This window comes from Marmota flaviventris, chromosome 14, assembly GCF_047511675.1.
Source record: "Marmota flaviventris isolate mMarFla1 chromosome 14, mMarFla1.hap1, whole genome shotgun sequence".
NCBI lineage: Eukaryota > Metazoa > Chordata > Mammalia > Rodentia > Sciuridae > Marmota > Marmota flaviventris.
In genome coordinates, this window is record NC_092511.1 from 10,830,528 (window position 1) to 10,857,300 (window position 26,773).

A 26,773-nucleotide genomic window follows, 5' to 3' on the forward strand; every position below is an offset into this window, starting at 1 on the left:
CCAGAAGTTTGACTGCCACTATAAGAGAGTCTCTCAGTGGACCTGTTCAGCCACACTGCTCCTGAATTCTGTTCCACAGAAGCTGTGACTGATAACATTTATTTTTAAAGTCACTGGATTTTGGAACAATTTGTTTTATAGAAACAGATAACTAGCAGGGGTATTTAAAATAGGATTCACTTTAGCTGTATGGTTCAGAAACCCCCAAAGGAAGAGAGTCTTTATTATCTCATGTAAAAATTTGAAGTCATGCCAGGTGTGGTGGTACATACTTATGATCCTAGCAACTCAGGAGGCTGAGGCAGGAGGATAGCAAGTTCAAAGCCAGCTTCAGCAATTTAGCAAGGCCCTCTGCAACTTACTGAGGCCCTGTCTCAAAATCAAAAGTAGAACAGGACTGAGGGATACATCTCAGTGGTTAAGTGCCCCTGGGTTAAATCCCCAGTACCAAAAAAAGAAAGAAATCTAAAATCACAGGTACTACCTCCCTTAGGGACATTTCCCAGAAGTCAGTCAGAGTCAGTCTGTCTCTCTCTCTCTCTCTCTCTCTCTCTCTCTCTCTCTCTTTCTCTCTCTCTCTCTCTCTCAAATAGATTTTTAGTTGTTGATAGGCTTTTATTTGATTTTATTTATATATGGTGCTGAGATTCGAACCCAGTGCCTCACACATGCTAGGCAAACACTCTACCACTGAGCTACATCCCCAGAAGTCTCTTTTGACACTTCTATTTACTTATACACACACACACACACACACACACACACACCCCACTGGCCAGAACACAGGCTATATCTAGCTACCAGGAGGCCAAGAAGGAGGGAATCTTTATTCTGGACAGCCATATGTCCAGCAAAGATTCCAAATTTTAAGGAAAAGGAGAAATAAACATTCAGATAGCAGGATTTGTGGTAAGGTGCTCATTTAGCCGAATCCAAATGATAATTAGGAGTTCTTCAAGGAGATAGGTGTTATGGGTGATATGTTATAAATATACCTAATGTGTTATAGAAGGTAAGTTTATAATAAATGGCTGCAAACTCTTTGTCATTGATTGTGTTGAGAGGTAGAGTGTATTTCTTCTCCCTATGAGTTTGGGCTCTGTGATCAAGAGAATTTGACAGAAGTGACACTGTACTCCCTTTCAAGACTGACAAGAGATGTGCACATCTGCTTCTTATTTTTGGAACTCATCCTGGTAGAACCCAGCTGCCATGTAGGAAGTCTGTCTTCCCTGGTACCAATCCTCTGTGAGGAGGTCCAGGCTGACCACACAGAGGAAGCAAGGCCCTGTGGGGAAATGCTAGGGCACCACCCATGGAAGTGAGTCTTCCCAGATTTTTCAACCCAGCCGAGACACCAGCTGAACGCAACTGAGTGAATAACTCCTGGAACGCCACGTGGAACAGATGAACCATCCAGCTAATCCCACCGAAATGGCTGACCCACAGAGTCTTGAGCAAATAAATTGGTGGTTGTATTAATTCACAAAATTTTGGGTAGCTGTAACACAGGAAGACATTACCAAAACTGGAGGGAAAGCTATTCCAGGGAGGAGAATAGTATAAGAAAATGCAAAGCAGTGAAAGGCACTCTGATGTATGCAAGGATTGCTATGCAGTTTGACATCCTGGAAAGTAATGTTTTTGGAAGAGAGGGCAGGTACTGAGGCTGGAAGTAAGCAGGAGGTTGCACACGGAGGATTTGGTGTGTGTCACTATAATGACTGTGGCTGCAGGAGACCTACCACCTAAAAGCCATAGCAGAGGGCAAAGGGCTTATTGATGAGAGGCACCATCACATTCAAAATCCAGAGCAAGTATTCTTGAGAACTTTTTTCTCCTACCACATGGGTCTGGGGACAAACTTCATGGACAGCATTTAAGGAAAGAGAAGAGTGCTATTACTTCTGTGAAAAGATTGGTGGGTTTGTAGCATGACTTGAGGGGAGTTATGCAATGAAGATATTGTATTGCTACTCGACTTCTTTTATATTAAAATAATTTCTCTCTCTTGCTGTTTCTTTCCTCTTGGTGGCAAAATCCTTAGGAATTGGGTAGCTAGCTTTATCCATTCCGAAAAGCTGGGACTAGGAAATGGGGGCAGAATTGGTGTTGATGAAGGGACAAAGCACACAATCTACTTTGGTTTTTGTTCCCTGGCCTGGGTCATGTCCTTCACTGCATAGAGCACATTTCATCTTCATTGTTAGTTGTGAAGAAATGACTATATATTCAAGGATTTTTTTTTCAGTACTGGGATCAAACCCAGGGGCATTCTAACCCTGAGCTATATACCCAATCGTCCTTATTTTTTTATTTTGAGACAGGTTCTCCCTAAATTGCCCAGAGTGTCCTCAAACTTACAATCCTCCTGCCCCAGCATCCCAAGTAGCTAGAATTATGGGCATGCTCCACCACACCTGCTTAAGGGTCATGTTTCATGGTATTTTTAGGACCCAGGCCAAATGTCCCCTCCCTATAGCCATAATAGATTACTTACTGCTCTATTACAGACCGTTTGAATTTTTTTTCTGAAAGATTCATTATACAACATCCGTAATGAGGAATGCTTCATCTTATTTCTTTTCTGTACTTCTCAGAAGTGTGTTGGGCTGCAGGTAAGAGGAAATTTAAAGAAACTTAACTAAGAAAGGCATTGGTGAGCCATAAGAGATCTGCGGAGAGAGAGACATGGGCTGGTCACTTAGTTTGCCATCTTCATTAAGAAGCCAGTTTCCGTCTGTTTTGCTTCAGTAACATTAGCCTGCAGCTTTGACTTTTATGTCTCATTGCATTTGTACAGAGGGTTCCTAGTAGTACCAACCTGGGATCAGCATTTCTATCCCTCTAGGAAGAAATAGTTTTCAAGGCTGTCTTTCACTACGAAGAAGTCTGAAAAGATGATTGTTTTATCCTCATCTTGCTCCTTCCTACCTTCTTTTTTGTTCTTTATAAAGTATCCAGTCTCAGGTATTCTATGATAGCAGTAAAAATAGACTAAGATGTAGGCTGTGTATTGCTTTTGAGTGACCAATCTAGAATCTTTCACAAGGCTCATCTTATGTGCACTGTCATGGGTATCTGAAGGCCTTTTTTTTTTTTTTTTAAAGCCTGTCTTTGCAAAACCATCTGTTCTGCAGTGGGGAATATCACAGCTTACTTGTAATATATAACACAGTCTCTCTGATGCATAATTATTATAGTAAAATTGCACTACAACATGATTAGTGGGATCCAAAACTTGCAATTACATGAAATGTGGGGTTATCATGAGGTTAAAGAAATAAATGTTGGAGGCAAACCCAAATTAGGAATTTTAAAAGTTAGTCCAATCTCTTCCTATCCAGCTGCCATTAGGCACCACATTCTAGCAGCCATGTTCCCACCTAACTGTGAGTTCTCCTCTGGACATGGAGGATTAGGATTCTGCTATTCTAAGGAGGGTGGGTGCAGGATACTCACCAACCAAGAGCTGCAGCAGAGATGAATGAGCTTATTGATGGAAGACTCCATCACAACAGTATTCAAGATCCAGGGCAGGGATTAAAGAAATCTGTGGTAGTAGGTCCCCATTTAATCAGCCTGCTCTGGGGACACAGACCCCACTAATCATGTTACTGGTGTGTGTGTGGGGGGGCACACACAACCTTTATTTTTTGGTTTCATGAAGGGATTGCCTGGTATTTCTCTACCTGGCCTTACCTACCTTCCAGAAGAGAAGTTAATCCCAGTTACATTCCAATTCCCATTCTTGATGATACTATAAAAAAACACACATATTTATAATTATTATAGCAATATATTAAATGGGCTGAACTTCATAGGGCACAAACAGAAAATACCATTGATTATATTGAAATAGTTTCTGTAAGTTACCTTTTCTGCTCACCTAAATGAAGTGTCTGGCATCATCTAGAACTTTTCCAGTCACTCTCAACTAATGAAAAGCTATGATTGCTTTCAATACAATTACAGTCTCGAGTCCAGTATAGTGATCTAGATTCACAACTTTAACCAAGGCGCAGTTTCTTCCTCCCCACTTTGGCCTATTCCAAGTCTGAGAGCTGTGTTGTAGTGGAGGTCAGTCTTCTCTGCTCTCCCCTCTCCTATCAGCTGTTGTCTCTGATTCCTGGGGAGGGATAGTCTAGTGAGTGGGGTTCCCATCTTCATTGGCTGGTGCCATGTGATTTGATTCTGCTCCTCCTTGGTTCAGTCACATTCATGGCTGATTCTTCCCCCCAAAGGGCATATTTTGTGTTTGCCTTGGAGATTCTCCTGCTGGTGTCCTCCAAGTGGCTCTCACACAGGTAGTATCTCTCCTCCAGCTGGATGGTACAGAAACAACAGGGTCCTTTGAGGGTCTAACTGCTGAACAATTTAGCTTCTCTAGGCAGCTCTCTTATGTACATTCCCTTTGAGGGAAGCTTCAAGTTCATTTCCCACAGGTTTGTTTAGCCCTTGGGAGGAAAAAGAAAAAATCACAGGTATCCTTCACAGTAGTAGGAAATGTAGTTTGCTAATCCCTCCCGCCAGCTTTCTCTCTCTCTGTGTTTTCCTCTCCTCCCATCTCAGATCTCAACTTCTTGCGATCAAAGCTTCTCTGAGACCCTGGAAATTGCTTTCTCCCTTGAGAAAGGAAAAGCACAACAGCACTTCAAAACTTTCTTTAGAGAGACTTTTTTCTATTTGTTTGCATCTTCGATACGTTCATATGTTTAGGGTGAATGTTAAAGACACAAACACCAGATTTCAGATTTCCCTTTGAAATTGCTATGTTGTATAATTCTCAGGGTATCCTTTATATAAAACATAACAAGAATATAGAATATAATGCGAGTGGTGCTCTCTTGGAAGTGTGAAACTGCAGACCTGAATGTATTGTTATTGGCTTTTGGAGCTTCAAGTAAATTCTTAATAATAATAATAATAATAATAATAATAATAGGGATAATACTTTATATTGTTTTCATGTACTATGCACTCTTCTAGATGCTTTATATATTTTATTTAATCCTCCTAACAATCCTAAGAGATAGATGCTATTATTGCTCATCCCTATTTTAGAGTTGAGCAACCAGAAGCCCAGAGAAATTTCACAACTTGTTCAAGACTACACAGCTAGCAATTGGCACAGCTAGAATTCAAATCCAGAGGGTATGACTCTCAAACTTGTATTTCTAATCATATCTGGCCTTAGGGTTTCACTTTTTTCCATGACACTCTGGGACAGACTATGCAGAGTACAGAATGGGCCCTGGAGTCAGCAGATGTGGCCCAGATCCCAGGTTGCCATTTAGTAGCTCTGTGGTATTAGTCAAGTTACTAACTTTCCTGAATCTCAGTGTGTGCATCTAAAGATTCTATTACTACCTGGCAGAGTGGGTGGTGGGATGAATTAATATTCGTTTACTTGTACCATCTTTCTGCAAAGAGAAAGGAGTCAAAATTGCCTGGAAGTCAAGCCTGAAATTATCAAAGCTACATCAAACATGTTTGAAAGAAAAGGAGGGAGACCTAAATCTCTACTTATTTCCGTCAAAAATACGTTAACAAATATCTAGTGTGTGCCAGGCACTCACTAGTCTTGATGTGAGCTGGAGACGGGGGTAGTGGTGGGGGTGGGGGGAGGGGGGACTGAGGGAGGCAGCCAGGAGGGCAGTTTTGCTGTTAGATCAGCCCGGGTCCATGGTTTGACCCTAATCCTCGAACATCTGCTTCCTTGACTGAGGAAAAGTGATCCTGATGACACGTGGCCTGCTCTAAAGAATTGGTAACCACCAGGACGGCTAGTGACCGGTCCTGGCTACTTCGGGAAGGCACCGTCCAGCTGAGCTGGGTCTGCGCTGGGGCTCAGGGTTGTGAGTGGCAAGCCGGGTGTCTTTTCCTCGGTCGGAACCGTTCTCCCGGGGCCGAGTCCCTGCCCGGACTCGGAACGCGAAGGCCAAGGGCCGGAAGCACGCGCTGCCGCGCCCGCGGTGTCAGTAGGGAGGGAGGGAGCGAGTGAGCCGAGCCACGGAGGACAGGCGAAGATGGCGGCCTTCTCCGGTGCGTTGGTGGAAGCTGGGGGTGGTGTGGGCGGCTCGCTGCACGCCTCGGCCCCGCGGCGGCTGGGGAGGAGCTTTAGGGGCTGCAGCGGACTGCAGGGCGCAGTCCGCTGCAGCCCCCGGGGCCCTGCGCTGCGGGGTCAGTGGCGGCCGCCGAGAGGCTGGTCCGCGCGGCCCTGCTTCGGGGAGGGCATTTCTCGCCAGGTGCTGCCGGGGACGGCACTGCCCCTGCTCCTTCTCAAGCTTCTTTCTCTTCCATCGGTGTCACCTCGGCTTTCCTGCCAGTCCGCGCGGGGCGGCGGCGTTGTGCCAGCTGCTAGCGGATGGCCAGGCTCCTGCCCCTTTGACGTGGTCCTGGCGCTTTGCGACCCAGTTTTTGCCCACATCGTATCAGGTTTTGGCCAGGCCTAGAAGCAACAGGGCGTGGGGAGGGGTCATTGGGACAAGTGACGATCTTGCCTCCATTCAGTTGTTTTCAGGCCTTTCAAAGTTAAAAAAAAAAAAAAAAACCCACACAAGGATAAACCTGCTCTTCTATTTGTTGATAAGGATACTGTATCAATATTAACATTAAATGTCGAAGCCAGAGGGAAAGCATTTTCACTCATGTTTAAGTTAGCCCGACGTAAAATATGAAAATTAATTGTTAATTTATTCGCCCATGATACGCCATTATTCCAAACAGGATTTGATTTGGCTTATTGAACCCAGTAGTTGGGGTTGGGGGGGCGTTAATGGAAATTGAACCCAGGGGTGCCCCACTTCGGAGCCATATACTCAGTCTTTTTTATTTGTATTTATTTAAAAAAAAAGATTTATTTTTTAGTTGTAGTTGGACACAATACCTTTATTTTATTTATTTATTTATATGTGGTGCTGAGGATCGAACCCAGGGCCTTGCCGGGCTAAGCAAGCGCTCTACTGCTGAGCCACAACCCCAACCCCTTATTTTTTTATTTTTTAGAGCTGCTCGCTTAGTTGCCCAGACTGGCCTTAAATTTGACATTCTCCTTTCTTGGCCTTCTGAGTAGTTGGGATTACAGACAGGCCTGTACCCACTGGACTGGGCTTCTCCCTTCCTTTATCATTCTCCTTTTATGCAACTACAGTTTTATAAAGCTATAATTAGCCTTAAGCTTACTAAATATGATAAATTTATATAGTAATAAATTGTTAGGCCTACTTTTAATGTTTTAACCCATTAAAATGACATCAGGTGTCACATATTGTATAATTTTCAGTTTTCTCCTGTGAGAATATTAGGAATTCCAAATCTCTAGTCATGTGAGAAATTTAGATCACCAAAATTACATCTAATTAGAGTCCTGGGGAAATCTACTTAGGGTGATTGCTGTTTTTCTTTTCCTAATTCTCACCTAACACAATTTTGGAGCCAAGATCTGTAGAGAAGTTCTAGGTTTTTGTTTATAAAATGCATGTCTTTGTAAATTATGTACAGATTTCAGTAATGTTGGGGCAAAGAACTGGGAGAAGAGACTGAAATGATGAAATAAAGGCAAAAGTAGGATTAAATAACATGAAGATTCTTTTTTTTTTTTCCTGTAAATGTTAAAAGTGCTCAAAGAAAACATGCAGAGCTATGACCAGAATGGGACAAGAAATTGTCTGGGATTTGCTGAAAGCAGTGTGTGGTTGCTTTTTCCAGTATTATTGTTTTGCAAGCAGCTTTAGCTTGTGTATATGGCAGTTTGTATTTTAAGAGCGAGAATATAACTGAACTCTAAAGTGGGTAATGCTTAGAAAGATTCTCCCTTTAGAGCTTAATTAGCTTCTCTATCTGAATTTTCCTGGAGAGATTTAAAGTTATGACAACCTTCTTTTTGAAAATGAAAAAAAAATATATATTTTACGATTAGTTGTATGCTTTTTCACAAACTGACAAGAATTACAAAATTTTTAAATTTTGTAATTTCTTGGGCTTGGTAAAGTTTAACTTTTATTCATTTTTATAGTGGTGTATACTTTTGTAATAATAGCAATAAAAGTGCTTTTTATAAATTCAGACTTAAAAATCCCTTCTCATATGGAAGGAAAATTGAAGTAATCCTTTTAAACTTGAGAAAGTTTACTAAAGAAATGATGAAGTGAGAAAACTTAATTGGGAATAGCTTGATTTATCCACTTTGGACTTGCCTTGGTGTAGAATTATTTAAATATATGCAGAGTTAAGATCAGAACTGATCATTTCCAGTTGCCCAAAAGTTGCCACAATTGTCAGCTCCCTCTTCAGTTAACCAGAATTTTGATTATGGCTGCCAATACATGTGGGCTGTTCATTTTTCTCAGATCCTTGAGGGTATTCAAATGGTATGGGAATAGGCAAGGTACCTAACTGCCATATCACTTAATGAAGCAACTGAGATGCTGGTTTAGAACCCTGACTGGCAGATTTTTCACTAGTGTTCTAGGAGGTAAACAGCACTGTGAGTACTATGTGCCAGATGCATTACATTATTATCACTAATCTTCCTGTATTCATACCTACAAGGTAAGTCATATAAGCCTCATTTTGTTGAAGAAAACAGATTATGGCTTTGCTCAAGGTCACTTACTAGTAACTAAAAGCTTGAATTTGAACTCAAGCGTGTCTCCAAAACTTGGACATTGGACATTTCTCAGCAGTTGCTATACTTCGTGGGTCTGATATCAATGAACCATGCTTTAAAGTCTACCCAGTTCTGTGAAAGGAATCTTAAGAGCAATATGATTTATGATAAGTTTAGTTGTATGGATTTTAAAATTACTTTTTATTTTCAGAGATGGGTGTTATGCCTGAGATTGCACAAGCTGTGGAAGAGATGGATTGGCTGTAAGTACATAGAATCTAAATGCATGGTAACAAGGGTGTTTTATCATTTAAACATTTAGTGACTTTATCAAATATTTTTTTTTCTAGTTGTAAAGTGATACATGATTTTTCTGATGATTCTTTCAATTATGTTTCCTTTTTAACTTGGGCATATTTCTAGCTGAAAAAATTGGTAGCATTTACCAATAAAATGATTTAGTTAGCTTAGGTATGTGATGATCTTTTTTTTTTAACTAAATTTCTTCACTTGTGATTCTTTTAGCCTCCCAACTGATATCCAAGCTGAATCCATCCCATTGATCCTAGGAGGAGGTGATGTACTTATGGTATGTTTAAATATGATTGTAAAGGGGTATATTTGTATTGTTTGTGTAGCCCGATTTAAGAATTCCATAGACTTAAGAATGATTAATTAATTTTATTTATTTACCAACACTTATGATACATATGCCATCAAAGTATTGAATAGAAGCTGTAGGGGTACAAGGGAAGAAAGATACAATCTTTGTTCTTGAAAAGTTTAAACCAAGTAGGGTTAGGAAGACGTGCAGAAGTAAATGTCATATGAGAGAGTGGGACACCTACTTAGGAGATGCATAGTACTACAGGGTTCAAGTGGAAGTCAATTTATCCTTTGGCTTGAGGGATCACAAGGGACTGTTTGAAGGAAGGGAAGATTGAAGAGAAAAGCTCCAAGAAAAACAGTAGGTGGGAGAAGGGAGGATGTGATCCTGGAGTAGTTCAGGTAGATGGGAGCATAAAATACATATTCCTGAGTGGGAGATGTAGCTTGGTAAAACAGGAAATAATATTGTGGGTTGGATTTTTTGGACTTTTGCTCCAGTGTCTTGTTAAAGAATTTGGACATTTTTTGAAAGTGGAAAGTGTGTTAAATAGGTGTGGTACATTGTCAGAATTAGGTTTTTGAGAAGCCTGCTTTGGACGCAGATTGTAGTATTGCTCTGTGGGGTTAGATACTATTAGGACATTGTCATAATAATCAGATTAGAACGATGAGGGCTTCAGTTGGATTGGTGGCAATGGAAAGGAAAGGAAGAACAGATTCTTAAGGAATTGAATTAGCAATAGTTAAAGTTGTCTGGGGAAGTCTGGGTAATCTTGAAGTACTATGAAAATAAAGGCAGCTAGTTAAGTGTTAAAGAGTTCTACATGGTTTCATTTTAATTTCATCTATGTAATTGACAGTTTTACTGTAAATCAATTTTTTTCCCCCAATTCAGGCTGCAGAAACAGGAAGTGGAAAAACTGGTGTAAGTAATACATTTAAATTAACATTTCAGTTTAATTAAGAGCTGAATTTTAAAGTGTCTTTGAACCATAGTGTTATTTTGAAATATTTACTAAAACAACCACCTCCAAGGCTAGGATTGTGGCTCAGTGGTAGACTGCTTGCCTAGCATGTATGATGCACTGGGTTTGATTCTCAGATAAATAAGTAAAATAAAGGTCCATCAGCAACTGAAAAAATATTAAACAAACCCCCAAACAACCATTTTCAAACTGTAAGCAATTGATGGCTTTCCATTGAGTAATGTCTTTGTTGTCAACAAACTGAACATCTACAAGAGTATGGCTTTAAGAATATAGATTTAAGCTTGTCTTGAGAAGAATTGTGGTATGTTTAGTGTTTACACTCATTTCAGAATTTTAATGCAGTGGCTTAGTGATAAAGAAATGATCTACAGTTGGCCTCCTCTACAGAAACTATTTGTCAGACTAGATGATACTTCTTAGTTTAGGTTTGTTCTGAAGGGCCTTACTGTTTATGTTTTGGGTTATCAGTTGCCTTCTGTTTTGTTCATTCAATAATTCCCTGTTATCTTACTGGTGTTTTGGGTTTGGGCAAATGAAATTAGAGCAGCAACCTGGAATGCATGTAATTATTCAATGTGTATGTATAACCTTTGTCATTCATATTGATTATTAACTTATTAATACCTGACACTAATAAAAAAAACTTTGTTTCTTTGATAGGCTTTCAGTATTCCAGTTATACAGATAGTTTATGAAACTCTGAAAGACCAACAAGAAGGGAAAAAAGGAAAAACAACAATTAAAACTGGTGCTTCGGGTAATTATTATAGATGGACGTTTTCTTTTGTGTAAATCATTAATTCTCAATCTGACATTTAGAAGTGCGAGGTTTGGTATGCCTTTTTATTACCAATACCTGCAGTGTGATATTGGAATTTGGTGCCCTGGAAAACAGGGATGCTAAGTGCCATTTAGAACCCACATAGTGAAATATTGTCCCTTCTAAAATAAGAACAGTGTTTTCTTTGAGAAAACACTGGAAGTTTGGAAATTACATTTAGTTATCTTCATGTCTTTTTTTTTAACCTTTTAATTTTTTATGTCTAATATTAAAGATAAATTTTGCAAAGGAAATATTGAAGAAGGATTTTACAGATAATATATAGAGTAGAAACCCATGATAGTGGGAAAAGAAGTGTGCTTTTTTTTTTTTTTTTTGAGGTTGGAAGGAAGGAACCCAGAGAGTTAAAATGTAAAGTATAAATTTTATAGTCAATTTTTTTCAGTTCTATTTCAGTTGGTTCTTTTAGAAAGTTTATGATTCTTTCTGTGCCATGAACAATCTTACTTTTATTTTACATTATGTTGCTTTTGTTAAATACTTTTTAAATTCTGTTTTATTTTAGTTAATCTGTGGTTTTGTTATAATTTAACAAAACTTATATTTCAAAGTCATTTGTGTCATATTACAAAATAGGATTGTGACAAAATAGCAAGCATAAGTAGAGTGAATGGGCATATCACATTTTCTTTTTGCTTGTTTGAAAATAACAATGTTATAGTTCATAGAATTCATTTATAATTGAATTGTGAAATAGAAAATGGGTATAACTATTTAGACTATTGGTTTATTATAAAATAGTTTCAGAATTTGTCATAACTGTATGTCATCTCTTATGTGAGATGATTATAAAAGAGAATTCTTCTAAAGCAGGACAATTAGAATGGTGATGGTTTGAAAAAAATCATGTCCTCTGAGAAATAAAAAAGATATCGAAACATGGAAAAGTACAAAAGGAGATGGGATAATTGTCAACTTGTGGAGGAGATCTGCAGAGAAAATAATTCTAGAAAGCAGGACCAGGACCAGTTAAAAATAATCTGTTTAACTTAAATACTTCCCAATACCTAGATTGAGCCAATGATGGGGGAGAGAACCTCCAGAAAGATAGTTCTCCATTATTCCAAGTATTTAAGCCAATGATGGAAATCTTTTTTTTAAGCTCTTGATGGACACAATATCTTTATTTTTATTTATTTTTATGTGGTGCTGAGTATAAACCGAGTGCCTCATGCATGCAAAGCAAGTGCCTCTACCACCGAACTACAACCCCAGCCCCATGATGGATATCTTTTAATCAGAAATGATCTAGAAAGGATTTCTACCTTGGGCAGGAAGTTGGACTAGAAAATAGGGTTCTCCTTAGCTATTATAATTCTTTATTCATAGACTATTAAAATATTTTAGAAAAGGAAAATTTCAATCACAAAAAACAAAAAATGTGTAACTTTTTAATATGATTGAATTAAGATAAAGGTCTTGCTTTTCCTTTAATAATAATAGAAGAATAATTATTAGACTCTAAAATACAGGCCAGTTATTGATAATTATGATTGAAGTCAGCATGCTTATTTACCTAAACTTCATTTTACCAACCATCTAAGTAGGAGTGAGGACAAAGGTCAAAGTCACCTAATAAAAAGTGCACTGAATCAAGTAAGAAAATAAGAATTTAATTCTAGATAAGCCAGAGATTACTATCTTTGACATGTTTTGATTTTCAACAAAAAAGCTCTAGCTTTAAATATATATTCTAAATAATGTGTGTGACCTTGAATCTAGAGGAATTAAGATATCATGTAAAATATAAAATATGTGCTTTGTTGTTTTTTTTTTTTTAATAGAGTATTTTTAATGTCATACATTTCTGGGTAACTTTTCTTATTGTTATTGGTTTAGTGCTCAACAAATGGCAAATGAATCCATATGACAGAGGATCTGCTTTTGGTAAGTAGACAGATTTTACCTGCTCCTCTGTAATTCAGAAATTTTCTTTTGAAATATATGTGGACTATTAAGAAAATTATGGAAAAGTCTAATAAATGATCTAATTTACCAGATATTGGAAAACAGTTACTATAATTAAGCAGTATAATACTGAAATAGGACTAGACAGCAGAATGTAATGGAAATAAATCTCAGTTAATATGCAAGGAAAAAATAGTGTTTCATTTCAGTGAGAAAAAAGGATTGATTCAGTGAAGCTTGCTGGCACAATTGATGATCCATCTGGAACAAGATAAAATTGACTTCAATTTATATCAGAATTAGAAATAAATTTCATATGTATTTTAGATTTAAATTGTGTATGTGTGTGTGTGTGTAATCATATATAAGTGTAGAAAAATCACATACATAATTTACTGGTGAAACATTATTAACCCAAATAGGAATCTCAGAAATTATAAAAGAAAACATAGGTGTAGTTGTATAGTTTTTTTTTTTTAATGTGAAGAAGATATCATAAAAAGATAGTAGACAAGTAATAGATACAGAATACATGGAATATTGATGAAAAATGAGGAGTCATTATAAATTAATAAAGGTTCATTGTGTAGCTAGCAGATAAAGTTTTATCAATTTTGGTAAGAAAGACACAAGCAATAAGAAAAATCTGCCGAGGGATATAAAATTAACATCCATAAATCAATTACGTTCCTATACATTAGTAATGAATCAACTGAAAGAGAAATTAGGAAAACTATCCCATTCATAATAGTCTGAAATTGAATAAAATATTTGGGAATCTGTCTAACAAAAGAGGTGAAAGACCTCTACAATGAAAACTATAGAATACTCAAGAAGGAAATTGAAGAAGACTTTAGAAGATGGAAGGATCTCCCATGTTCTTGAGTAGGCAGATTTAATATTGTTAAAATGTCTATACTACCAAAAGCACTCTACAGATTTAATGCAGTTTCTATTAAAATTCCAATGATATTCTTCATAGACATAGAAAAAGCAGTTATGAAATTAATTGGAAAAATGAGGCCCAGAATAACCAAAGCAATCCTCAGCAAGAAAAGTGAAACAGGAGGCATCACAATACCAGAGCTACAGTAAGAAAAACGGCATGATATTGGCACCAAAACAGACATGAAGACCAGTGCTTCAGAATAGAAAATACAGAGACAAACCCACATAAATACAGTATCTCATACTAGGCAAAGTTGCCGTAAACATACATTGGAGAAAAGATAGCTTCTTCAACAAATGGTGCTAGGAAAACTGGAAATCCATGTGTAGCAAAATGAAATTAAACCCCTATCTCTCACGCTACATAAAACTCAACTCAAAATGGATCAAGGACCTCCACATTAGACCTGCGCTATAAGAAAAAGTGAGTCCAAATCTCCATCATGTCGCATGAGGAACTGATATCTTCAAAAAGACTCCTAAAGTGCAAGAAGTAAAATCAAGAATCAGCACCACGAACAAAGACGTTGTGTCCGCCGAAAACTAAAAATAAAAAAATTAAAAAAAAAAAAAAAAAAAAAAGAATCAATAAATGGAATGGTATCAAACTACAAAGCTTTTTCACTGTAAAGGAAACAATTAAGAACATGAAGAGAGAGCCTATAGAATGGGAGAAAACCTTTGACACCTGTACGTAGAGCATTAATTTGCAGGATATATAAAGAACTCAAAAAACTTAACACCAAAACAATAAATAACCCAATCAGTAAGTGGACAAAGGAATTAAAAGACACAGAAGAAGAAATACAGGCAATCAACAAATATATGAAAAAATGTTCAACATCTCTAGCAATTAGAGGAATGTAAATTAAAACTAAGCACTGAGATTTCATCTCCAGTCAGAATGGCAATCATCAAGAATTTAAGTAACAATGTTGGCAAGGATGTGGGGGGAAAGGCACACTCATACATTGCTGGTGGGACTGCAAATTGGTATCACCACTCTGGAAAGCAATATGGCGATTCCTCGGAAAACTTGGAATGGAACCACCATTTGACCCAGTTATCCCACTTCTTGGTTTATACCCAAAGGGCTTATAATCAGCATCTCACAGTGACATGGCCACATCAATATTTGTACTAGCTCAATTTACAATAGCTAAGTTATGGAACCAATCTAGGTGCCCTTCAACAGATGAATGGATAAAGAAAATGTGAATAAGGGAGGGAATGGGGATGGATGGAATGGGAATAGGAAAGAGTAGAATGAATCTGACGTTACTTTCCTATGTTCATAACATGAATACACTACCAATGTAAATCCACATCCCATACAACCGAAAGAATGGAAAGTTATAGTTCACATATGTATAATATGTCAAAATACATTCTACTGTCATAACTAAAACCATAAAAAGTTAAAAAAGAAGTCTGCAGAAGATATTAATAGACAGCAAAGCAAAACATTCAAATGGTCAATGAATATTCAAATATCAGACGTTCAGGTAGTAGAGAAATGGAAATAAAATTCAAAAGGATGACTAAGCTATGAATTATTGTGTCTGGAAAGCAGTATGGCCTTACCTACAAAAATTAAAGATATATATATTTTTATTCTCATTAGAATAAAAGTACTGTTATGCAAACATAACTGTATAAAGCATATAAAGCTGTTTGTTGAATCACTATTTGTAATGGGAAGAAAACTGAAAACCTGTCAACAAAGTAAATGCTATTGCTAGGAGAACAGTTATCAAATATTAGGACTATTGTGCAACCATTACAAAGAATGAGTCAGAATCTCGAGTTGGGGAGTGTTCATCTGCTGTTAATGACCATGAAAAGCAGGATGCAAGAAATATAAGATGGACATGATGAGGAATCATGCCCAAACAGCCCACCCCTAAAACCAAAAACTGCTAATTTTTATCACACACCATTTATATAAAATTTTGTATCTGTACGTTACATAAAAAATTTTAAGGGCTGGGGTTGTGGCTCAGTGGTAGAGCACTTGCCTAGCACGTGTGAGGCACTGGGTACAAGTCTCAGCATCACATAAAAATAAATAAATAAAGGTCCATTGACAACTAAAAAAAAAATTTTAAATATAAAAATTTTAAGGATATATATATATATATATATATATATATATATAATCATTGCTAGAGAACTTTTTTAAAAGTTTAGAGTTTTGTATAACTCATTATCGTATCATGAGTAAGAATTTGTACTTTGAATAAGTAAGAAATGTGATGAAATGGTTTCTTAAAAATTTGTTCTCCAGCAGCTGGGCATGGTGGCACATGCCTGTAATCCCATCAGCTTGGGAGGCTGAGGCAGGAGGATTGCAAGTTCAAAGCCAGCCTCAGCAACTTAGCAAGGCCCTGTCTCAAAATTTAAAAAAGAAAAATAAAAAGGTTTGGGGTTGTGGCTCAGTGTTAAGTGCCCTGGGTTCAATCTCTAATACAAAAAAAAAAAAAGAAAAAAATATATATTTGTTCTACATTCAGGTACTGAATATGAGTTGCTGACAAGAACCAGAGTAGAAGCTAATTTTCTTTCTAGTATAGACAAAAACTAAATTTTTGCTTGACTTCAGTAAGCACTTACTATGTGGACGTCACAGTGACCAACTGTAGTATATAACATAGAGCCTTATCTTTTATTAGATAGATATTTTAGTGTAATATACATGTTTATATGCTATTTCCTACTTTCCCACTATGACTTCTGGGTCCATTATCTTTTAATATAGTGACCACTTAAGTTTAATGTCAGCATAAAATCAGGGCTAGAAATGATGGATGGGTACTGCATGATGCTTGAGTGCCAGTTTCTTTAAAGGACTGTAGAGAATGGTTGCCTAAACACATCTGCTGGTGATGCAAGTCAGGTTAGGGCCTGTTGATTCCTTTCTAGATGTGTTGCTCTGAAATCTTTTCCTCTTTGTAACAGATGACAGTGTAGAATCTAGCCCTCAACATAGCCAAGGATATCTGGGTGATGAGTAAGGGCAGTTAGTTTTAGGGAAAGTCCTGCTATCACCCAGGAATCAGCAAGTCTCAATTTTCTGGAAAATTGTAATAAGTGAAGGAATTATTCGTCAAACTTAAGATATTTATTTCACAATGCATGATTTATAAAGCTTGTACTAATATGTTTTTGTGTTTTTTTCTCAAATCCAGCAATTGGGTCAGATGGTCTTTGTTGTCAAAGTAGAGAAGTGAAGGAATGGCACGGATGCAGAGCTACTAAAGGATTAATGAAAGGTATGCAAATGGCATTTTTACTTGTATAACCCTTTGAAACTCTATCAATGCATGAATTTCCCTAAAGTTACTTTAAATCAAGGATATGAGATTTTTAATTGTAAAAAATGACTTTGAATTCTTCATTTGGTACATACACATTATTGTTACGTAGTACATGAGTCATATATGTGATTTACATAAATCTAAAAAGTTTTTTGCCTTTATAGGGAAACATTACTATGAAGTCTCCTGTCATGACCAGGGATTGTGCAGAGTTGGGTGGTCTACCATGCAGGCCTCCCTAGATCTAGGTAAGTGTCCCTAAAGTAAATGAATTGGTTGAGTTATTCATGGATTGTTAACATTTTGTTATTTTGGGGGAACAAAATAATAGACTTAACTATAAAAGGTTTATATTTTAAAGTCCTAGAAATAGAATTTATGTGTACTTCACTCTGTTGCAAGAAAGATTTGAACTAAATAATTCATATAACAGTACAAAATTAGGGGAAGTAAGATTAAGAATATGATTGGAGTCGGGGTGAAGTTAATATGCATGAATACATCCACACAGTACTGCTTAGATGCTCCACATTCTTGTAAAATTGTGCCTGAATTTCTTAGTGGCCAGAGCGAAGTGGGATGGAATGGTGCATATGTCTGTCATGTCCAGTGGTCTCCACAGGCTAAGAGTGCTTCAGTTGTTCCCCAAATTCAGAAATTTGAGGGAAGAATTTCCTATGGTTTGTTGAAATGAAGATATAAGATTAATTCTTTAACAGGGCTTTTGATTTCCTACTTACTCTTTCTACATACTTAAGCTACTTTTTAAATCTAGGTACAGACAAGTTTGGATTTGGCTTTGGTGGAACAGGAAAGAAATCCCATAACAAACAGTTTGATAATTATGGAGAGGTAAGTAAGCTATGCTGTTATTGATTTAAGCATAGTATTAATGAGTTTTGTTGCATGCTTGATCAGTTGTAACTGAGGGTATAAAAATGATTCTCAAACTCAAGTGGATTTTCTATGTATTTTCCACAGAAATTTCAGATGTGGATTTCAATGAAGATATATTATAAAACTAGATAAATATGTAGTAATTATAATTTTTCTTTCATGCCATTTATTAACCCCTCCAAAATATATTACATAATTTCCTCTTTTTACCCATTGTGGTTTTGGCTTTGGCTCTTATATTGTTCCCATTTCTTAGTTTTAGTTACATTGATTCTAAATATAGTTGTTCTGGTGATCTTAATGTTAATGAGCCTAAATATGTTGATTCTAAAAAGGCTGTCAGGTGAGTCTGCCATTATATGTGTGTAATTCTTTAATAGACATTTTTTAATACCTATGTTACCATGTAGAGGTTATTTTGAAACACTAACAGGCTTTTGATACAGCTATATTTGAACTTTTAATGTCATTTAAGATATTGCTTTCTATTAATAACACTTCACTTTCTGGGTTTCTAGGAATTCACTATGCATGACACCATTGGATGTTACCTAGATATAGATAAAGGACATGTCAAATTCTCCAAAAATGGTAAGCTCTCTGTGGATTTTATTAGCAAAAAGTTATAATTCAATATTGTGAGGGTTTTTTTTTTTTTGCCTTAATCTTCTTACCCTGTATTTCAATTCTCTGTCTCTTCCACCCTGTCTTTAATTTGAACAAATATTTATTGAACATGTGCTATGTGTCAGGTCCCCTGGTAAGGGCTGGAGATAACTGCAGAAAATGGAGTAGACAGACAAGGTTATGTCAGTGGAACTTGCATGTTAGTGAGTAGAGGCAGAGATGTAAGTACTAAGTTAGGTGGTAACAATTCTACGAGGGGGACTATAAAATAGGGAAAAGAAGTAGACAGTGGTAGCAGTCTGAAGATGTGTGCTTTTCTACAGGGTTGTCAGAGAAGGTTTTGCTGATGATGTGACATAAGTAGAAGCCAGAGTAGTGTGATGGGCTCTGCAGATAAATTTTTTTTTTCATTTTCTTGAAAATGCATAATTTCATTCTTCTTTTTTTCCCATATTTTTTAGGTTTTAATTTGTTATATATGACAGCAGAATGCATTACAATTCATAGAGCATAATTTTTCATATCTCTGGTTGTACACAAAGAAAAGTCACAGCATTTGTGTCTTTATACATGTACTTAGGGTAATGATGTCCATCTCATTCCACCATCTTTCCTACCCCCATACCCCCCTTCCTTCCTCTCCCTTCCCTTTTCCCTTTTCCCCTTTGCCCTATCTAGAGTTCAGCTAATCCTCCATGTCCTCCTTCCACCACCATGACAATATGTATCAGCAACCGTAAATCAGAGAAAACGTTTGATATTTGGTTTTTTGGGATTGGCTAACTTCACTTAGAATTATACTCTCTAGTTCCATCCATTACCTGCAGATGCCATGATTTTATTCTCTCTTAATGCTGAATAATATTCCATTGGGGGGTGTGTGTGTGTGTGTGTGTGTATCAATCACATTTTCTTTATCCATTCATCTACTATAGGGCCTCTAGGTTGGTTTCACAGTTTAGCTATTGTGAATTGTGCTACCATAAACATTTATGTGGCTGTGTCACTGTAGTATGCTGTTTTTAAGTCCTTTGGGTATAAACTGAGGGGATAGCTGGGTCAAATGGTGGTTCTATTCCCAGTTTTCTAAGAATTCTCCATGCTGCTTTTTATATTGGCTGCACCAATTTGCAGTTCCACCCGCAATGTACGAGTGTGCCTTTTTCCCCACATCCTTGCCAACACTTGGTGTTTGTATTCATAATAGCTGCCATTCTTCAGATAATCTTATAAGAGCATTTTAGGTAGAGGAAGCAGACCTGAAGACCTTGAGGTGGAGTGTGCATGAGGGACCTTAGAGTGAGGAGACCCATGTGTCTGAGCTTGCAGGAGGTGGTAGAATAGTGAGGGAGGCTATAATACAAACTTTGCTTTTTATTTTGAGTGAGAACTTTACTATGGTTTTAGGCATAGGAATGGCATCATCTTTCTTTAGTTTAACAGTGTTCTTGCTTCTGTGTTGAAAACAGACTGGGGGATGAGGAGTGGGTTGAGATCACCTAGGGAATAAGGGGAGATAAAGAACAGAAGAGATCTGAGGCCTGGGTTCCTGTGGCTAGAAGTATGTATACTAAGGAGAATCCAGCAGAGAGTGAGGAGAGGAAAACCAGGAGGAGCAGAACCAGGGAACCGAGGGTCTTAGGGTCCAGGTGAAGAAAGTGTTTTAAGGAGGAGGGAGCAGTCAGGGTTGGGTCCAGTGCTGCTCAGGGGTCTTGTCTAGAAAGATATGAGGAGTGAGAATTAACTGCTGGATTTGGCAAGTGGGGCACATCAATGCTCTTGACAGTTGTTTTAGATGAGCAAGAAAATAGGTGATGGAGTAGTTGAGCTGATTGGGAGTCAGATCGATAGAAAATGGAAGAAAAGGAAGTGAATATACTAAAAAAAAAAAAAAAAAAAAAAATGGAAACCCGAAAGTTTTACTTCTAAAAAGAGAAGGAAAAAGGAAGATAAATAAAGTGGAAATGGGCTCGAGGGAGATTTGCTTGTGTTCTAATGTGGAGTATGTTTGTATGCTAAGGAATGTCTAGTGGCAGTGGTCTTATGTAGGAGTAGGGAAGAGACAGTTTAGGAGTAAAGGAGAAAAGCGAAGAGGTTGGCCTGAGGCAGCACAATTTATCCAGGGGTTCCAGTGGGGAAGCATTAATGCAGACACATTTGTAGATTTGATGGTGTGAATATGTGGAAGTTCTTTTCTCATTATTTCATTTTCTGTTTTTTAATTTTTTTTCTTAAGGGAAAGATCTTGGTCTGGCATTTGAAGTACCACCACATATGAAAAACCAAGCCCTCTTTCCTGCTTGTGTTTTGAAGGTAATTATTTAGGAAAATTTTGGTATGATTATAATCTGCTTGGTATTCATTATTTTGTATTAGGTTAATTTTTAAAATTTTGTCCTTTATTCAATGCTAGAATGCTGAACTAAAATTTAACTTTGGTGAAGAAGAATTTAAGTTTCCACCAAAAGATGGTTTTGTTGCTCTTTCCAAGGCACCGGATAGTTACGTTGTCAAATCACAGCACACAGGTATTGCATCTGCGTGGGTAAGATTTTCTAGATTGGGGCATTAGTGAAAACTCCAGTAAGTAGGGTTTCTCATAGTGAGTCACATATCCCTTTCTTTCTGTTTACTCTTTCTTTTCTATTTACTCTGTAAAATTCAATTTTAAAACCTAATTCATAAACTCTAGTTTCAGTTTAGGCATTTAGGGCATCTCAGTTATGGTGGTAAATGACAGCTAACATGTGTGGGTTGTGCCATGGTAGAATGTTAAGTGCTTTACATGGGCTATTTGATCTTCACAACAGTTCTATAATGTAAAAGTCGTTCCATTTTATGGACAAAGAGCCTGAGGAATAGGGACTTCAAGTAACTTGCCCAAGGTGCCAGGGCAAATAAGTAGTAGAACTAAATTCAAATCCAAGCAATCTGGCTTCAAAGCTTATGCTTTTACCCATTGTATTGTAATATGTTTTATTTATTTAAATTAAGAACATTCCCTAGCTAGTTTATCACAAAACAAATAAGTCATTTCATAGACAAATCAATTATCATCATTGCAAGTAGGTTTAATTTAAAGAAGCCTTATTTCATTTTAGGAATTTTAGCCTTATCGTATCTTGTTTTACTTTCACCTATACTTTTTGATAATTATTATTAAAAATTTTGATGCTGGAATGCTCATCCTCATGTTTTACAAATAATGGTATTTTTAGGCATGATTTAAAAGTGTTCTAATACTTTTTATTCTCCTAAGGTAATGCGCAGGTGACACAAACAAAGTTTCTCCCCAATGCTCCAAAAGCTCTCATCGTTGAACCCTCTCGTGAATTAGCTGAACAAACTTTGAATAATGTCAAGCAGTTTAAGAAATATGTTGATAATCCTAAATTAAGGTAAGTTTTCCTTTTATACTCAACTGCCTGTTATCTTTAGATTTGAAGTGTTTTGGAAGAAGAGTAAAGTAGAATAAAAAGAGGTGTATATACATAGTATACGTGTGAGTATATAAGTATACTTTGACATACAATAACAATGTTTGCATATAAAACTTCATACATTTGGTAAGTAATGGGTTTGATTTTTCGTGGTTAATCAAACAATGTTAGAGTGAAAATTAACTTTTTTAAAGGGAGCATTTCATTCACTGTTAGATTAATTTTATCCCTTCATCTGCATGGAAAGTTACTGCTCTGTTTCTAGCATGTTTTTGAACTTCTTTCCCATGGTGGTGACTCATTTCTGTTGGGCATTCAGACACAGAGCTCTTTCTGCCATTGGAAGAAGGCCATAAGCTAAGTGATCTTGTGGAATTTCTCGCTCAGTAGCAATCCCTGTACTCCTAAGAAAGGCATAGCATATAAGTAGATTACTCTCTATGTTAATTTAACACTTGCTTTTTGTTAATCTTAAGAAAGGCATAGCATATAAGTAGACTACTCTGTATGTTAATTTGACACTTGCTTTTTGTTAATTTTTCTTTTAATTAATTTTTTCTTGAAACAATCCATACCATAAAATTCACCATTTAAAAGTGTACAATTTAAGAGTTTTTAGTACTTTCACAGGATTGTACAACCATCACCACTATCTGAAGTCCAGAAACTGAATTTTTTGACATCACAAGGTTCTGACTTTTTAATAGTGGATTTTTTTTTTTTTTTTTTTTTTTTTTTAATGGGTGGAGGGCGTTACCAGGGATTGAACTCAGGGGCACTTGGTCATTGAACCACATCCCCAGCCCTATTTTTTATTTTATTTAGAGACAGGGTCTCAATGAGTAGCTTAGTGCTTCGCCATTGCTGGGGCTGGCTTTGAACTTGAGATCCTCCTGTTCAGCCTCCTGAGCCGCTGGGATTTAATAGTGTACTTATTCATGAGTTAAGCAAACTTATTGGGATAAATTACATCTGTAACAATAATTCCTAATTTTGGTTTGAGGATTATTACTCATTTGGGAAATATTCAGATATCTACTTTGTGTGAAGTCTTAGGCTAGGGACTAAGGATACAACAAGGAGAATTAATCTGTGCTTTCAGAGAACTAAGTGTGGAGCTGTGGGGTAGTGTGGAGGGAAAACAAAAAGTGAGTTTGGTAAATGCTTGAGCGTGTGTGAGGGAAAGCCACCCGAGGAGCACACGTGGCCAGGGCGACTGCTCAGTATGAGACTCAGAGACCTCTTCCTGCGAGTATTTTTGTAAGACTATAAAATGCCAGTTGACTTGATTTTATGCTGTTGTTATGTATAAGATATTATGCCTGTGAACAAAGGCTGGGAGGGAAGAAGAATAAAAACAATTCACTGGTGAAGTTGTTAAACTTGTGGGTTACCCATTTGGTACTCAACACAAATGAACCTTTTCCTTCTTTTAAAACCCAGCAGAGATCCTGATGTTTCCAGGAAGCCCTCCTGTTATCCCAGCCCAGTCCTCTCTCCCTGCTCCTGTGTGACAGGCAACATCTGCCTCGCTTTCCTCCTATGTGCTGTCATGTGTCGGTGTTCCTTGTTTTAAATGTAAAAAACTTTCCTGTTCCTCAGTTTTGCTCTCCTCAAGGCAGTGGTCCTTTTATATTCTTCAACTCTGCAGTGCTGTTCATAAAAGCATACATTGTTGTGTATGTGTGTATTTAACTTTATAAGTTTATAAGATAAATACATCAGATTATGAAGGAGGACTTACGTATCGTGGGGCAAGAAATGATAGCTTTAGGATAATAGTTGAAAACAGGAACTTGGGGGCTCACATACGAATTTATTGGTTCCATCCCCTGGCAGTAATGAATCAGAATTTCTAGGGACTAGGAATTAGAGCTGTTTTTTTTTTTTAAAGAATAAAGTGCTTCCAGGTGATTTTTAGGTAGCCAGTCTGCTTTTGGGCATTGCTGGGTTTAGGAAGCATAATGGCTCTGGTGTGATAGTGTTTAAGGAATGTGGCAAGATGGGTTAGGAATTATTTATTTTGTAATGCTTTTTTTTACTTTTATTTATTTATTTATTTTTATGTGCTGCTGAGGATTGAACCCAGGGCCTCACATATGCTAGTCAAGTGCTCTACCACTGAGCTACAACCCCAGACCTTGTTCTGCTTTATGGTAGATTTTGTGATCTATGTTGCTTAAAATAAAGGTAGGCATCCATAAAGCTGATTTTAAAAAAAATTTCTTTTTAGTTGTAGATGGACACAATACTTTTATTTTGTTTGTTTTTTGTGGTGCAGAGGATTGAACCCAGTGCCTCATGTGTGCTAAGCAAGCACTGTCCCACTGAGCTATACCCCTAGCCCACATAAAGCTGATTAATTTTTAATTAGTCATATGATTATAAAACTCATTGCCGAAACATTCGTTTTCTTAGTGTTTTCCAGTGTTTTAAAAATAAGTATTCAAAACAATAAAATTAATAAAAGAAGATACTTCTGATTGAAAGTTATATAGTTAGCTGGGCGTGGTAGTACACCCCTGTAATAATACCAGCAACTTAGGAGGCTGAGGCAGGAGGATTACAAGTTCGAGGCCAGCCTAAGAATCTTAGTGGGGCCCTCAGCAAGGCACTGTCTCAAAATCACAAATGAAGCTGGGCGTGGTGGCATATGCCTGTAATCCAGTGGCTCCAGAGGCTGAGGCAGGAAGATCACAAGTTCATAGCCAGCCTCAGCTACTTAGGCCCTAAGCAGCTTAGTGAGACCCTGTCTGAAAATTAAAAAACAAAACAAAACAAAAAAAATGGTTGGAGGTAAGGCTCAGTGATTAAGTCCTCTGGGTTTAATCCCTGGTACCAAATAAATAAATAAATTAGGTGCAGAATGTGCTTATTGGCCATTTGTATATTTTGAAGAAATATATGTTCAAATCTTGTCCATTTTTAAATTGGGTTGTCTTTATATTGTTGATTCGTAGGACTTCTTTATATATTTTGATATTTTATTCAGTGGTAAAGAAAAAGAAACTTACGTGGCTGCCTCAGGAAGTAATTTTGTCTGCTCTTTATTAAATGATAATTTTTTTTAACTAGCTATTTTGAGATATAGTTCACATTTATAATTCACCCTTTAAAATGTAAGTTTGTTTTTAGTTTTGACTATATTCACAGACTTGACTGTAATCACTCCCTTGTAACTAATTTTAGGCCATTTTCATCATTCCCAAGAGACACTCTTTGCCCATTGGCAGTCAGTCCCATTTTCCCCTAACTCTCCCATCCCTAGACAATGACAAAGACAGTTTTCTCTCTTTGTAGACTTGCCTGTTTTAGACATTTTGTATACATGGAATTGTCTGTTCTTTTGTGGTTGGCTTTTTTCACTTAGTATAATATTTCAGGGGTCATCCCTGTGGCAGCATGTATCAGTACGTCATTTTATTGCGGAAAATGCTATCAAAGTATCTATTCCAAAGGTGTGGAAGATCCATACTTTGGTTTATCCATTTGTTAGTTGGTAGGCATTTGGACCGTTCGTGACTGTTGGGTTTGGGCTACTATGCTATAAGCATTCATGCACAAGTTTTTGTGTGGACATGTTCTCATTTCCCCTGAATATATAGTCAGGAGTGGAATTGCTAGGTCATGTGGTTAGGAATCAGCATTCTAAAGTGGCTGTCCCACTTTTGTTCTAATAGCAATAAATGAGGGTTCTAGTTTCTCTACATCTTCAGCAACACATGGGGTCTATGTTTTTGAGTGTATTTATCCTAGTGAGCAAAAATGTTGTCTTCCTTTGGTTTTTACTTGCTCTATCATTATAATTAATAATATTGCACATTATTCATGTGTTTATTGCCCATTTGAATTTTTTGAGAGAAATATATTTTCAAATCTCGTCCATTTTTAAATTGGGTTGTCTTTATATTGTTGTGTTGTAGGAGTTCTTTATATAGTTTGGTATTTTATTCAGTATGTTAGATACATGATTTGCAACTGTTGTCTCCCTTTCTGTGAGTTGTCATTTTCCTCTCTTGATAGTATCCTTTGAAGTTATTAGTTTTTCTGAAGTCTAATTTATTTTCTTTTTGTCACTGTTTTGGTGTTTATATGTAAGATAGTGTTTGTCTAAACCAAGGTCATGAAAATTTGCTCTTGTGTTTTCTATGAATCTTATAATTTTAGGTTCTACTTTTGATCTCTGATCCATTCTGAGATAATTTTTGTGTATGGTATGAAGGAGGGATTTATGTTTATTTAGTCTTTTGCATGTGCCCTTTTGTTGAAATGAGAAAAATTTAAACAGCACAAAAGAATATATATGTCTTTTTTTATTTTTATGTGGTGCTGAGGATTGAACCCAGTGCCTCACACCTACTAGGCAAGAGCTTTACCACTGAGCTACAACCGCAGCCCACAAAATACTATTTTATAAAAGTTAGTCGTCTTTCACTTCATGCTTGATCTGTAGTTATCCTTACTAGCGGCAAGCTTTTAAAATGGGTTTTTATCTCTTCTTTCAGAAACATTTTCCACATGTAAGAAGTGCACATGTGTGTATATATAGAAAAAGGTCATAGAAACCACGTTAGAGAAGCTTGAGT

The 26,773-nt window shown here is 36.9% G+C and overlaps 1 protein-coding gene across 1 annotated transcript in view; it reads left to right on the forward strand.

The window, feature by feature from the left end:
- The first annotated feature begins 5,961 nt into the window (after positions 1-5,961).
- Ddx1 (DEAD-box helicase 1) overlaps positions 5,962-26,773 on the forward strand; it is a 36,704-nt gene continuing 15,892 nt past the window's right edge. The window contains exons 1-13 of the mRNA XM_027937812.2: positions 5,962-6,045; positions 8,823-8,874; positions 9,137-9,200; positions 10,116-10,145; positions 10,870-10,966; positions 12,890-12,937; positions 17,095-17,178; positions 17,388-17,471; positions 17,999-18,075; positions 18,639-18,711; positions 20,984-21,060; positions 21,161-21,275; positions 22,007-22,145. Of these exons, the coding sequence (XP_027793613.1) occupies positions 6,030-6,045; positions 8,823-8,874; positions 9,137-9,200; positions 10,116-10,145; positions 10,870-10,966; positions 12,890-12,937; positions 17,095-17,178; positions 17,388-17,471; positions 17,999-18,075; positions 18,639-18,711; positions 20,984-21,060; positions 21,161-21,275; positions 22,007-22,145 (956 nt within the window). The 5' untranslated portion in view covers positions 5,962-6,029. The remainder of the gene's footprint in view (positions 6,046-8,822; positions 8,875-9,136; positions 9,201-10,115; positions 10,146-10,869; positions 10,967-12,889; positions 12,938-17,094; positions 17,179-17,387; positions 17,472-17,998; positions 18,076-18,638; positions 18,712-20,983; positions 21,061-21,160; positions 21,276-22,006; positions 22,146-26,773) is intronic.